Raw genomic sequence first — 15,098 nt, 5'->3', positions numbered from 1 at the left:
TGCAGCAGTACATTAGAAACCATTAAGAGTCTTAGATCAATGTGGACTTTCAAACAGTTGCTGATGCACCAACAAACTCAACAACTGACTTTCGTTGGAGGCTGTGGTTGAATACCACGTCAATAACCTTTCTGTGCACGTAATTGACTCTTCATGATTCTTTTGACCCTCTCAGAGTCCACTACGAGGAGGGATGTTGGTTCACATATGGGACAGTAAGTGGTGCCTCAAATGAAAAAAGGTGTGGACAGCCTCACAAATTCACAGAATGTGTTCGATCAACAGTAGAACAGTTTGTGATTCATGTATGTTATCTCTGGAAAACACATGGAATAGGCCTAAAAGGCCACAGGAACATTAGTCAGTGTGCCAGCCATCTGTAAGTACTGCGTAGTTTTGGGTACAGAGGTATGGAGGCTACACATCACCTGAATATCATTGTCAACCAGTGTGAAATAGCATTTGGCACAGTGTCATTTCCAACATTATGTCAACTCTAGAATAAAACATTGTAGTGAGAGTCATCACCCCAAAGCAGAATATGCTATGGAGTGATGATTCTCACACATTTTCATTCCAGTAGAAGTGTTTGCAGAGATTGCCTTCAGAGTGTTTTTTGTTGGAGTGTTTTCTATTGTCTCGACCATGAAGTTTGATGAGGCAGTCTGATAGTATGTGGCTGTTTCTGCTAGTTCAGAATTGGTTCATAGGTGATAGTGCCTGAAACCTTGAAGTTCATGGCCTACTTTAATGTTCTGGAAAATTGTGTGCTTCTCACACTGACAGTATGGTAAAATTTGTCATTTTGGTATCAGCACACCAATGCTCCATATCAGCCAGTGAGGGTAATACAGAATATTGAACTGGTTTGTGGACAATGACATAAGTTGGGTTATCCAGTTCAGAGCTTGTGGGATGAATTGGACCAATTATCAGGTTGCAACCAAAATATCCTTTTTACCCATGACGTCTGCTTTCCAGGAGAAATGGATGTAAATTCTGGCCAGTGCTTACCAGACATTTGAATATATGGTCAAGAGGGTTTAAGCTGTTATATAAACCAAAGTTTTTGAATTCAGAATACTTTTTTTGCAATTGTGTATGTCTGAGTATTTTTCATGTATAGCATATGTGATAAGATATGCATTCTGTTTTGTTTGCAAAAGAGATGTTAATTTCTATTCTTCAAGATCCCTTCTGCTAATTAACCCGAATAATCTGAGAATAAGCTTAGCTTAATGACCTTATACTGAAATTGATCTTAGTCACAGACTTTTTTTTTTTTTTTTTTTTTATTCAAAAAGGTTCTTGTGGCTTGTAAATACTCAGCCTATTCATGATATTAGACTACCATAGATTCCACTGAATTTTCATGTTTGTGGTTACTGTAGTTACTATTAAAATTGCAAATTTTTAACGTATATAGAGTGCTGTCAGTATTATAAAATTAAAATTTTTTAGTTTGTCATATTAACATATTTTTGCAATCTTATTTGCAGTGGCTCCAGTTATCACTAGTCCCCCTAGTCAGGAAACTGTTTCCGAAATTGGGAAAGTAGTGTTACTTCCCTGTAGTGCATCTGGCAGTCCACTACCTTCTGTTACATGGTACAGAAATGCACTTCCAGTTGATAGAGAAACCAGTGAAAAATATAAAGTCTTGGAGACTGGATCCCTAGAAATATCAGATCTGACAATCAGTGATACAGGTATTTACCAGTGTGTTGCAAGTAGTGAAGCTGGAGAGGCATCTGCTAGCACTTGGTTGCATGTAAAAAGTAAGTTGATTTGTGAAATATTGGTAATTTAAAAGTTATGGTGCACAAAGAATTTATGGTGACGATTTAAAATACTTATCTACAAATTTGAAAGTGATAAAATCTTTAAATGATATTTGAAATAATAATAATGATACTAAAGATACCATCTTGAGAGATTGACATGAAATCATGCTATAATATACTGCTGACCACTACAATTCATGCTTTTTTTTTTTTTTTCAGCATCCAATCATATAAAGTTTCAATTTTGATAGATCTTTGATCTGAAACTGTAATTGATCTGAAGCAGTATCACCATTTTTAAAAGCCTCTACCCAAACATGCAATGCAGGAATTATGTTTCATGCACACTAATTAGGCCTCCGTAACCGAGTGGTCAGGCATGCAGGTGCATAAGTACACACCTTGAGTGACCTGGGTTCAAGCCCGTGACTGCTGAATAAGGTGCTGTTTCTTGTATTCTTTCTACCTTGCGAACTCCTCTGACTATGTGGTCATCCTGGAGTATAAACAGAAAATTTATTTATTTATTTATTTAATGTTGAGGTTAAACTTCAAATTATTATTCTGATAAATATCATTGCACAGGCATATGAAGAAGCATGTGTACAGTGTGCATAACTTTTCAGATAACCCTCCTAATTTCAGTAATAGTGGTGACATCTGTCAGGACATTTCACAAAATTTAACTCTGTATAAACAACCCCTGCCACTTCCAAAATCAGTCTCGTAAGACTTTAGGAAGGTAGACAGATCAAAAGTGACTAATCTCGAACAGGCAGTTAATTGATCAGTTAACAAAATCAGTGCAACATTGTCAGCTGCTAAACGCCAAAGTTCAAAAAGCATATGTTGTATCCTTTAAAAGGATTTACTTTTTACAAATTTTGTTATAATGATTATATTTTTTCATAACAGGATGAATTTTTCTTAGTCAATTGATATTTATATTAGAATATGTTGTATTCTTCAAATTATTCATTGAAATATTTTTATACACTCATCAGTCAAAAAATTAGAAACCTTTTGCAGTTGGCATCATTGTCTTATCCACAACAGATTAGGAACTGCTAATATCATCAATTCTTTAACTATCAATAATAGCCAAGAAACAACTAAATGAGGCTTACTATGAGCGCTCTCTTGGATGCCATCATCGTCTAGGACACTGTGACTATCAACATGGAATGCCAGTTGAAAATCATTCAGGATAACAGTGTTTATCAACGAATTCATTCAGAACCACTCTTTACTAAGTAAGAGGTGGAGGAAGCAGTTGTCACATCAAAAAAAGGGAAGTTGCATAGTGGTGAGGGTATCCAGCATCTGTGGGCAACCACTGGTACTGCATTAGGGTGACACACAACGTCCTATATCTCCAGGACTGCATCTTCCCAACCCAGTGGAAATCTAAGGATCTTTTCTCTAAAGATCCACGTAAGACTTACTGCCCTATTGCTCTTCTCTGTACATTATCTCAGGGAAAGTTCTGCAGCAATAGCTCCTGCAGAATATTAAAGACTTAGTCTTCAGTATTCTACAGCCAGTTTGACTAGCATCTTTCAGTATGGCTTTAAGAAAATCCATTCCACCATTCATGCCTTAAGAACTACAATAATTCTATAATAATCGATATTCAGCTTTTGAATATTCATTCTTTCGACTTGTATGGTGACCCAGCATCACCTGAAGTGCTTGAAGCTGACTGTTCTAGAGAGAAATGTATTATTACCTGTATAGCTACCTGTCCACCGAGAAAATGACCATCTTAAATCTAGTTTCACAGACCTGTCACCAGAGATCGCCCTGAAGGCTCAACTGTGGACCCATCAGCATTGGGGGAGGGGGAATGCAAGTTATATTTGGTAAAGTCTAACATTTATTTTTATCAACTGTGGGCCCATCAGCGTTGGACAAATTATATTTGGGAAAGTGTAACATTTATTTTTACCTTTGTGTTAAATTTTAGTTATCATTGTAGTTTTGTTGGAGATAATAAAGAATTTTATTGATGAATACTAGATTTTGGGTTGTGTATCTGCAACTACCAGCACAATTTCCTTTTCAGCATTTACTGTAAATATTCTCCTTGCAGGTTTATGTGTCTGTTTTTTTGACTGAAAAAGCTTAGCAAAATTCAGAGGAATACCCTGCATCAAATGCAGGACATTCTTCTGAATTTGAAACGCTTACTCGTTTTCAGTTGGAAAGGCATGCTATTCACATTATTAGACTCAAATTCTAATTAAATCTTAATTTTAGATATTCACAAATAACTGATTATTATGAAATGCACTTTGGGATTTATGAATTTAAGAGAAATTACTCAGTAATCGTTTTTATCTCTCCCTGAAATTTCTTTAAATTTTTGTTTCAACTACAGCTTCACCACCTGTATTGCTCCACCCTCCAGAGAATATCACAGTTTTACATGGTAAGGATGCACAGATATTCTGTGAAGTTTCAGGTGCTCCAACTCCTAATTCATCATGGACTTTTAATGGTAGGTGATGTGTTCCCTTTGGGATTTAAGGATGTATTTTGTAAAATTTATGCCATGACATTCCTTTTACATAGCACAAAACTGCAGGGTAAATATACATTGTTCATCATATTACAAATCATTGCAAAAAGTAAAGTACATCAGATAACAGGAACTGGTTCATTTTATTTGAAAGAACAATTCAAAAGTTTCCTAGAACTTCACTCAAGTAATGTAACCACTTTATGCTGAATCTGAAAAAACTCAATCTTAAAATGGCATTTCCACAACAGAAAGTTCTGTGGTATTGGGTGTTTAAATCAATAATTAAAATGCAAAGATGTTATCATTTGGAATATGGAGAGAAAACACCCAGAAGATAGCTTGTCCAGCAGTGGTTGAAACAATTTCAAGAAGCAGGAATTATCCTACACCAGAAAGGGGAAGGGAAGACTTTCTGTTGAGGCTGGAGTAGTTGGTTGGGCTCATGAAGCCTTTCAGTGTAACGACCTGAGGAAGTTGACCCTTCATTAACAGGGAATTTTATTTGGTCTAATTAACTAAGAAATATTGTTCAGGATTTAGGCCTAAATGGATGTCAGATGAACTAATTAGACATGTGGCAGATAAGAAATATGCATGGGATACATATAAATTAACAGGTGACACAGACGCCTATGATAGATATAAGCTGGTCTGTAACAAAGTCACAAAGAAGGTTATGCAGGCAAAGGCAGATTATGAGAAATCTTTGGCAAAGGATGCAAAAAAAAAACAGCAAAGAGTTCTTTACTTATGTAAACTCTAGAAGGAAGGGGATGAATCAGCTTGGTCTACTTGATATCGATTGTTTAACTGTTGATGATCCTGCTCAGGTAGCTAACAAACTATATGAATATTTTGCATCTACATTCACACGTGAGGAGTTATTCAGGGAAGGGAATGCCAGAGGTCTATTAATCTCTGGCAGTAAACTAGATAATCTGGTAATAACTAAGAGTAAAGTGGAGGAGAAATTGTTGAAGATAAACATAAGAAAGGCACCTGGGGTGGATGGAATCTATCCAGTTATATTAAAGGAGGCAGCAAAGGAAGTAAGCAAACCCTTAGCCATAATTATGAGAGCTTCCTTGGACTTAGGGGAGGTAACCATGCACTGGAGATGTGCAAATGTGACCCCAATCCACAAAGGAGAATCAAAGGGAGGCACAGGTAATTACAGACCTGTTAGTTTAACTTCTGTTCCAGGGAAATTAATGGAAGCACTAGTTAAAGATGTATTGCAGGATCATCTAGACAAGCCTTCAGTTATAGCTCGGACACAGCATGGGTTTGTTAAGGGGAAGTCTTGCCTGACCAATTTTATTGGATACTATGTAGTCACAAAGGAACTGGATGCAAAGAATAATTTTGATATCATATATTTGGACCTTAGAAATACTGTTGCACGTGGAAGATTACTGCACAAATTAGAGCAGTGTGGCATTGGAGGCAAATTGCTACTATGGATAAAGGGATGGTTGAGTGGAAGAAGACAGAGAGTGGTAATCAATGGACACTGCTCTTCGGGGACTAATGTTATTAGTGGAGTACCCCAGGGTTCAGTGTTGGGTCCATTGTTTTCTGTATTCATTAATGATATTGATGACGGTATATCAGGCTTAATGTCCAAGTTTGCAGATGATATGAAGGTTGGCAGGGTTGTTAATGACATTAATGACAGTGCGCTGCTGCAACAGGATCTGGAAAAGTTGAGCAGATGGGCTGAGAGGTGGCAACTGAAGTTTAACATTGACAAATATAAAGTACTGCATGTGGGAAGCAGTAACCCCAGAGTAACGTATCAACTCTGTGGTACTACACTGACAGTGGTAGAGTGAAAAGGACTTAGGGGTAATTGTGCAGTGTGATATGAAGTTTTTTGAGCAGTGCAGACAGTCTGCAAGGGTCGCTCATGATATATAGGAATTTTTCTAGCAGGGATAAGGAGGTGATTATCCCCTTGTATAAGGCAATGGTCAGGCCACACCTTGAGTACTGTATACAGGTCTGCAGGCTTCATTTTAAGAAGGATGTAGAGCTGTTGGAATGAGTACAGAGAAGGGCATCAAGATTAGTGAATGGAACAAAGGATTGCTCTTACGAAGAAAGGCTTAAGTTTTGCAAACTACAGTGTCTGGAGACTAGGCACCTGCGAGGTGATCTGATTGAGGTATATAATGCCTTGAATGGTTTGAGCATGCTCATTGCTGATGGGATTCTTCCTCTTGCTCAGAATAATCACCTGAAAGGGCATAAATTCAAATTGAGGAAAGTCAGTTGTAGGATAGATGTGCGGAAGTTTGCCTTTAGCGAGTGGGTGGTTGATTGCTGGAACAAACCTCCATCTGTCATTGTAGAAGTTGATAGTTTAAATAGATTCAAGGCAGAACTAGACAAACATTTGGAGTGAGCAGATCGGAATTAGATTTTTTTTTTTTTTTTTTTTTTTTTTGGCTGATGCTATATAAGCTTGCTTTCTTGCATCATGTGCCTTTGCTAATGCTAATATGTTTGCTGTAGCAACATTAAAAATCTTAGCAAGAGATACACCGGTTTCTTCCTTTTCCTGTCTATTAATAATTATCTTGTCTTCTATTGACAACATATTGCAGTTTATTTTGCCTGTAGATGCCATTATTAACACAAAGGCCAGCAGTATTAATAAAAAGCAAAATGACATGGTATTTGACTTTGAAATAGCCACAAAGAAAAACTTTAACATTGAGTGATTAGAAACAAATCGCCTGCAATAACCTCACACTGCAGTGGCTCGCAGCAGACTGAGTGAAAGGAGGCGCCTCCGTAGCCAGGTGGGAAGGAGCAGCAGTGCATAGCACACGCTTCTTGATTAGACCGGGGTTCGAGCCCTTCACCACCAAATACGGAGGATGCAGAAAGGTCAGGGAATGCATATACCACCGCATATACCTGGAGCAATATGGCCTTAGTTGCTAATGCTCCTAAAAACCGCGCCTCCGTAGCCAGGTGGGAAGGAGCAGCAGTGCGTAGCACACGCTTCTTGATTAGACCGGGGTTCGAGCCCGTCACCACCAAATACGGAGGATGCGGAAAGGTTAAGGAATGACCGCCGCATATCCTGGAGCAATATGGCCTTAGTTGCTAATGCTCCTAAAAACCAAACAACAACAACAACAACAACAGCTCCTAAAAACCAAACAACAACAACAACTGAGTGAAAGCTAACTGTCCCCCACCACATTCCTGCGCTCACAACAGACAATGACACATTAAGGTCATGGGAGACCGTCCTGGGTACACACAGTAGCTAAAGCCAATATTTGATTTTTAACTGCTGTAATGACAAATTAGACTATTTCTATTCTATAATGTATATATATCTTTGAATAAATAATCGGGAAGGGATGCATTAAGCGGCAGGAGTGATATTTCAGCATAACCAGTGCACTAAAAGTAGACACTGTAATTTTTTGGGGGGGGGGGGTCATGGTGGCTCGGATAATTAAAGGTTTCGATAATCAAAGTTTGTATAATTGATGTTCTACTGTAGTTTTTTTTTTTTTTTTTTTTTGCACCACCTTACAAAATATCCTGCTGGCGCCCATGGACACAACTATAGATTTTGGGGCTACTCAAACCCACATGCTGTGTTGAGTGTTTGGGAAGTATAATCTCTAGTTGAAAATGCAATGCTCAATATGATGAAGTGACTGGTCTTTTCTTCTTTCAGGAGAAGAAAGCCAAAGGTGCTAATTATCTGGATATCCTCTGGCTGTTTGCTATTCCACAGGTGAAACGCCTGAAACAAAATGTTAGTTTTCAGAAGAATGGTGCTCCAATACATTGGAGCCAGAAAGTTAGAGAATTTTTAGCTGACATATTTACAGATTGATGTATGATTAGATGAGGATGACCCATTTCTTGGCTCCCTTATTGTTCAGATATAACTCCTGGATTTTTTTTTTTTTTTTCCCTTATGGAGCTATGCTAAGGAACAAATGTATTGTAATAAAGTTTGAAGTGTAAATGAACTCATTGATTTTATTAGCAATGCAGTTGCTTCTCTGATCAATAATGCTGGACAAAGTTCCTGTGAATGATATTCAAAATTGAATATCATTTTGACTTTCTTTGGACTAAATAAAACGCATGTTATAGAAGTGTTTCTTTCAAATAAAATGAACAATTTCTCTTTATCTGTTTCTTTTATAATGTAGTTTTAATGTATATGCTGAACATATTTACCTTCAGTTTTTGCTGTGCTATTGATTTTTAGCAGTTATAATTTTTTTTTAAATTTTTATTTCAAATTTTTTAAAAAATTTACTTAGTTGTTATTGTTATATGAGAAATATAGATTTCATTAACTGTAACCTTCAGTTTATTTGGTATTTCTACTAATTTGTAGATTATCTGTATAAGTTACTTCTCTAACTAAAATTCTGCAAGATGTAATTAATAAGGAAAATATAATATTCACTTATTTTTTTAAAATAAAATGCATTTCAAAAACATGTAGTAAAATACATGTAGAAGGAAAGCTTTTCAGTGTACAATAAACCCTTATTAAACCAGACTAATAGGGGCTGAGAAGTGTCCGGATTATATGAAATACGCTTTGTTTGTTTGTTGTTGTTTGTTATTTGGTTTTTAGGAGCATTAGCAACTAAGGCCATATTGCTCCGGGATATGCGGTGGTCATTCCCTGACCTTTCCGCATCCTCCGTATTTGGTGGTGATGGACTCGAACCCCGATCTAATCAAGAAGCGTGTGCTATGCACTGTTGCTCCTTCCCACCTGGCTATGGAGGCGCCTCTTTGTAATGTCTAGTGTGTAACAAAGTTGTACACCTGGTTCAATTGATAACCGTCCTTTTGAATGAAATCATTGAGTTGTTTCCTGAAAGGCTCAACAGCTTCAAAATCAGCACTAAGAATTTCCCCACACATTTTTTTTGTTTGAAATGTTATGCCGTCTTCTAAATCTAAAAAGCCGACCTGAGCTCACTTTAAATTGTTCAATTCGACAATACGAAATTTTTAGAAATCTTCAAGTACCGTGTTAATAGACTAGAAAAGAATAGCGAAAGAATAGAATTGTTCAATTCTTAACTGTTTAGTGTATCTCTCCGCCACTGCTTGAATTTCGTTTCCTCGCAGAGCCAAACCAGATGAACAAAGTTGGGAAAACCATTTGTACACAGCATCATCTAGTGCTTTATCAGTAGGCATATGCATTTATTTAACTTTACTTTTTTCTTTCTCCACATATAACTTGAGAACAAAATTATGAATTTCACTTTTTTCTTTTTAATGTCTAACACAGTTTGTTTTGCGATGCCGTACTCAAGACAGATACTGGACACTGAAGTTCCATTTTCAAGTTTTTCTATCACCCATAGTTTATCGTGAAGAGAAAGAGTTTTATGCTTACGCTTCTGTCCTACACTAGGCTTACTTAAAGACATTGTTTAACTGCACAGCACAAACAAACAAAAACTAGAAGCGTGTAACTGCGGAGCAAACGACAAACAACTGTCCGAACCGCAGCTGGGAACCAAGTTGTTTGTGCAGCATGAGTCATCATGGCCCAATGATGATACAATACATATGACCTTTGAGCCAGATCGTCTTTTGATTTTTACACTTTAAAATTTTTTTTTTTTAGAGCTGTCCGGTGCCTCCGTAGCCAGGTGGGAAGGAGCGGCAGTGCGTAGCACACGCTTCTTGATTAGACTGGGGTTCGAGCCCGTCACCACCAAATACGGAGGATGCAGAAAGGTCAGGGAATGACCACCGCATATTCCGGAGCAATATGGCCTTAGTTGCTAATGCCCCTAAAAACCAAACAACAACAATAGAGCTGTCCGGATTAATGAGAGTTTACTGTACTTATATAATTGTCAGGATTGTTGTTTGTTTGTTGTTTGGTTTTTAGGAGCATTAGCAACTAAGGCCATATTGCTCCGGGATATGCGGTGGTCATTCCCTGACCTTTCCGCATCCTCCGTATTTGGTGGTGACGGGCTCGAACCCCGGTCTAATCAAGAAGCGTGTGCTACGCACTGCTGCTCCTTCCCACCTGGCTACGGAGGCGCCGTTGTCAGGATTAGCCTTAGCATTTCATTATGTGTGGGAAACCGAAGCTATGCTGTTTGATGTATTTTGATGCTAATCTTTTTTGCCAAAGTGTAGACCAAAATTACAGTACCCTCGTACCTCTGATATTGTAAAAGAAATAAAATTTTAACCTTTTTATACAAAATTATATTACTTACCTGATGTGGAGGAGGAAATAAAATTTTATTTATTTTTTTTTTTGTATCTGAGAGAGATTTGCCAGTTGCAGTTTAAGGCCACTCAGAATAACATTATGATTGTGTTAGCACAACCACCTTGTGATAAGGATGTGATGGAGATACTCCAAAATGCAATATGTTGCGAGCAACTGAGCCAAGTAGCACCTCTACTTGGTTTGGTGTCTCCTCTTCTCACCCTAAATAAATTTAAGGCTGAGCTGGACAGGTATTTGGAACGAATGGTGGGATGAAATGGAAGGGTTTTTTTTTTTTTTTTTTGGTTGATGCTGCATAAGCTTGCTTTCTTGCATCATATGCCTCTGCTAATGCTAAAAAACAAAAGTTGTTATGGGTGAGAAGAATGTTGAGAACGGTGAGAGAGGAACAACAATGAAAGTTGTTATGGGTGAAAGGAGACACTGGTATTAAAACAGCTATTCAAAAACACTGGGGGGGGGTCTATAGGAAAGTAAGTCTTAGAATTGAATCTGTTACTCTGAGAATTTGAAAGTTGTATATTTTTTTTGTAGGGAAATTTGTCTGTTAAACATTTGCATTGTATTGTTAATTCGTTTTCTTTTTATTAAGAATATTTCCAGAATGTGTTTTTTTTTTTTTTTTTTTAATTTGAAAAGTTAGTCTGATTTTAATTGAAGACAAGGTAAGATTTTTTAATTTTTCTTTGCTTCTGTAATAATCAATTATTTGGGATCTAAAAGAATAAAAGGAAACAGAAGAACTGGTGAACCAAACAATGAATGAATTTGAACTTAAACCTTGTAAATGAATGTTTGTTTTTCTGTGAGATTCTGTATTTTAAAGTGTAAAATAGAAATAGAGTATAAGGTTGGTTAGATTAATTTGATGGCCATCAACTAATTTTGTGTCTGTTTGCAATATTTCGTTTATGTGGAAAATTTTATTTCAGAAATATATATTTACAAGCTTTTAAGATATATCCCCTTGAAAAGTCAAATCAAAGAGAACTTAGGAAATCATTCCGTAGCCGAGTGCAGCAGCACACGCTCTTTGAGTAGACCGGGGTTCAAGCCACTGATTGCTAAATACGGCTGTTCTGCCAACCGGCACTGGACCAGCCTGGCAGATTATGGTCCTTTTCCCTCAGCATGAATTGTTGAGGAGGCTTCCATCCCACAGTAGGTTGATAATGGCTGCAGTTTACCTTTTTTTTTTTTTTTTTTTTAGGTAATCATTAACTTGACTAAAAGGGAACTCGTATTAGCCTTTCATGGGCGGTTCTTTAGAAATTCTTTTCTTTTCTTATAATTACAGACTACATGTGAAATGGTTAATTTCCTATTAACCAGAAGTCATCGAGGTTAATAAGAAACTCTGAACGAACACAGTTTAACATTGTTACTAAATTATTTTTATGAAAGTCTGTTTCAAATTAAACAAATAATGAAGCATAAAATATTATCATTGCTTGTTGTTTACCACATATGAATTCTTTAATAACCCTAACTTTATTTTCAGATGCTGATATCATACATAGTTCTGGTCGTATTCAGATTTTGGATAGTGGCAGCCTACTAATTGCATCTGTTGAACCCCATGATGTTGGCAAATATACTTGCACTAGAATGAATAGTGCTGGCTCAGTATCTGGATCTGCTTATCTCTTGGTGCTTGGTAAGTAGAAATTCATGCATATATTTTTTTAAAAATGACATTTTAACTCCTAACTGAAATAAAAATAATCAGTTAATATAAAAGCATAAATATTTTGATTTCACATCAAAAGATGGTTTTTGTTAATTCTGTTTCTATTTCAGAATAGAGTTTCACATACAAAAATCCTTTATTGCAAAATTAATAGTACAAATTAATATTGCAGAATTAATAGAATTTCAAAAACATATTTTAAATTATTGCTAGGAAATGTGATTCAGCAGTGTTATCAATAAGAAATGAATTCTTTTTCCCTGTTTCAGATTTCCTATTTGTAAAGTATCTGAAAATTAGTTTTTCTTGGTTTTATTCAAAATTATCATTAGAAGATGTTATTAAAACATTTTTTAATGATAATTTAGACTAAATTATCATTAATTTTAATGATAATTTAGTTATCATTAATTATCATAAATTTTAGTCTGCAAAATTTAGACTAAAGCCAATTATTAAAAAAAAAAAAATTATGGTTTAACCATATTTTGAACCAACTTAAGCACAAGGGGGGAGAGCATTAGCATTAGTAGAGGCATACGATGCAAGAAAGCAAGCTTATGCAGCATTAGCCAAAAAATAAAAATAAAAAAACACTCCCATTTCACCCCTCCATTCGTTCCAAATATCTGTCCAGCTCAGCCTTAAATTTATTTAGGCTATCAACTTCTGCAACAAAAGATGGAAGTCTCTTCCAATAAACAACTACCCGCTGGCTAAAGGCAAACTTCCACACATCTATCCTACAACTATCTTTCCTCAATTTGAATTTATACCCTCTCAGATGATTTCTGAGCAAGAGGAAGAATCCCATCAGCATTGAGCATGCTCAAACCATTCAAGGCTTTATACACCTCAATCAGATTACCTCGCAGGTGCCTAGTCCCCAGACACTGTAATCTGCAAAATTTAAGCCTTTTTTCGTAAGAGTAACCCTTCGTTCCATTCACTAATCTTGTTGCCCTTTTCTGTACTTGTTCCAACAGCTCTCCATCCTTCTTAAAATGAGGCCTCCAGACTTGTATACAGTACTCAAGGTGTGGCCTGACCATTGCCTTATACAAAAGGATAACAGCACCTCCGTAGCCAGGTGGGCAGGAGCAGCCGTGCATAGCACACGCTTCTTGATCAGACCAGGGTTCGAGCCCATGCCCACCAAATACGGAGGATGCAGAAAGGTCAGGAAATTCCCACCACATATCCCCGGAGCAATATGGCATTAGTTGCTAATGCTCCTAAAAACCAAATAACAACAAGAGGATAATCACTTCCTTAACCCTGCTAGAAAAATTCCTGTATATCATTGACAAGACATCATGAGCTACTCTTGCAGACCATCTGCACTGCTCAGAAAACTTCATATCTGCCTGCACAATTACCCCCAAGTCCTTTTCATTCTCTAACACTGTCAGTGCAGTACCACAGAGTTGATACGTTACTTGGGTTTACTGCTTCCCATATGTAGTACTTTACATTTGTCAATGTTAAACTTCATTTGCCACCTCTCAGCTCATCTGCTCAACTTCTCTAGATCCTGTTGCAGCAACGTACTGCCTTGTCATTAACAACCCTGCCAACCTTCATATCGTCTACAAACTTGGACATTAAGCCTGATATACCATCATAAATATCATTTATAAATACAGAAAACAATGGACCCAACACTGAACTCTGAGGGACTCCACTAATAACATTAGTCCATGAAGAGCAGTGTCCATTGATTGCCACTCTGTCTTCTTCTCACTCATACATTCCTTTATCCATAGCAGCAATTTGCTTCCAATTCCACACTGCTCTAATTTGTGCAGCAGTCTTCCATGGGCAACAGTATCAAAAGCCTTTCTAAGATCCAAATATATAATATCAAAGTTATTTCCTGCATCCAGTTCCTTTGTGACCACATGATAGTATCCAATCAAATTGTTCAGACAAGACTTCCCCTTAACAAAACCATACTGTGTCCGAGCTATAACTCAAGTCTTGTCTAGATGATCCTGCAGTGCTTCTTTAACCAATGCCTCCATTAATTTCCCTGGAACAGAAGTTAAACTAACAGAAGATCTATAATTACTTGTGTCACCCTTTGATCCTCCTTTGTGAATTTGGGTCACATTTGCACATCTCCAGTCATGGGTAGCCTGCTCAAACCGTTCAATGCCTTGCACACCTCGATCAGATCACCTTGCAGGTGCCTAGTCTCCAGATGCTGCAACTGACAGAATTTAAGCCTCTCCTGGTAAGAGAATCCCTTGGTTCCTCTCACCAGTCTTGTTGCCCTTCTCTTTACTCATTCTAGCAACTCTATATTCTTCCTAAAATGAGGCCAACAGACCTGTATGCAGTATTCAAGGTGGGGCCTGACCATTGCCTTATACAAAGGTATAATTACCTCATTGTCTCTGCTAGTCAAAATTCCTATATATCTTTGCCAAAACTCTATGACCTGTTCTGGCAGCTCATCTGCACTGCTCAGAGAACTTAATATCTGACTGCACAATTATCCCCTGGTCTTTTTCATTCTCCACCTCCCTGAGTGTAGTACCCACACAGTTGGTATGTTTCTCTTGGGCTACTGCTACCCATGCAGTACTTTGCATTTGTCAATATTAAACTTCAGTTGCCACTTCTCAGCCCATCTACCTAACTTCTCTAGATCATGTTGCAGTAGCATACTGTCTTTAGTGTCATTGACAACCCTGTCAACCTTTGTATTATCTGCAAACTTGGACATTAAGCCTGATATACCTTCATCGATATCATTAATTTTTTTTGGTAGTTGTTGGCGCATCGGCTTCTGTGGCCATAATGCATCTCCCAAAGTTTTTGCAG

The 15,098-nt window shown here is 37.2% G+C and overlaps 1 protein-coding gene across 1 annotated transcript in view; it reads left to right on the top strand.

Moving 5' to 3' along the window:
• Positions 1-15,098, top strand: part of sdk (sidekick cell adhesion molecule) — a 341,294-nt gene that overhangs the window by 68,420 nt on the left and 257,776 nt on the right. Inside the window, exons 6-8 of the mRNA XM_090386436.1 lie at positions 1,500-1,778; positions 4,165-4,284; positions 12,081-12,236. Coding sequence (XP_090242562.1) covers positions 1,500-1,778; positions 4,165-4,284; positions 12,081-12,236 — 555 coding nt within the window. The remainder of the gene's footprint in view (positions 1-1,499; positions 1,779-4,164; positions 4,285-12,080; positions 12,237-15,098) is intronic.

This window comes from Mastigoproctus giganteus, chromosome 12 (assembly GCF_048544385.1).
Source record: "Mastigoproctus giganteus isolate SK-2022 chromosome 12, ASM4854438v1, whole genome shotgun sequence".
Classification (NCBI taxonomy): domain Eukaryota; kingdom Metazoa; phylum Arthropoda; class Arachnida; order Uropygi; family Thelyphonidae; genus Mastigoproctus; species Mastigoproctus giganteus.
Note: the sequence above shows the minus strand (reverse complement) of the source record. Positions and strands in the feature narration are given on the sequence as shown.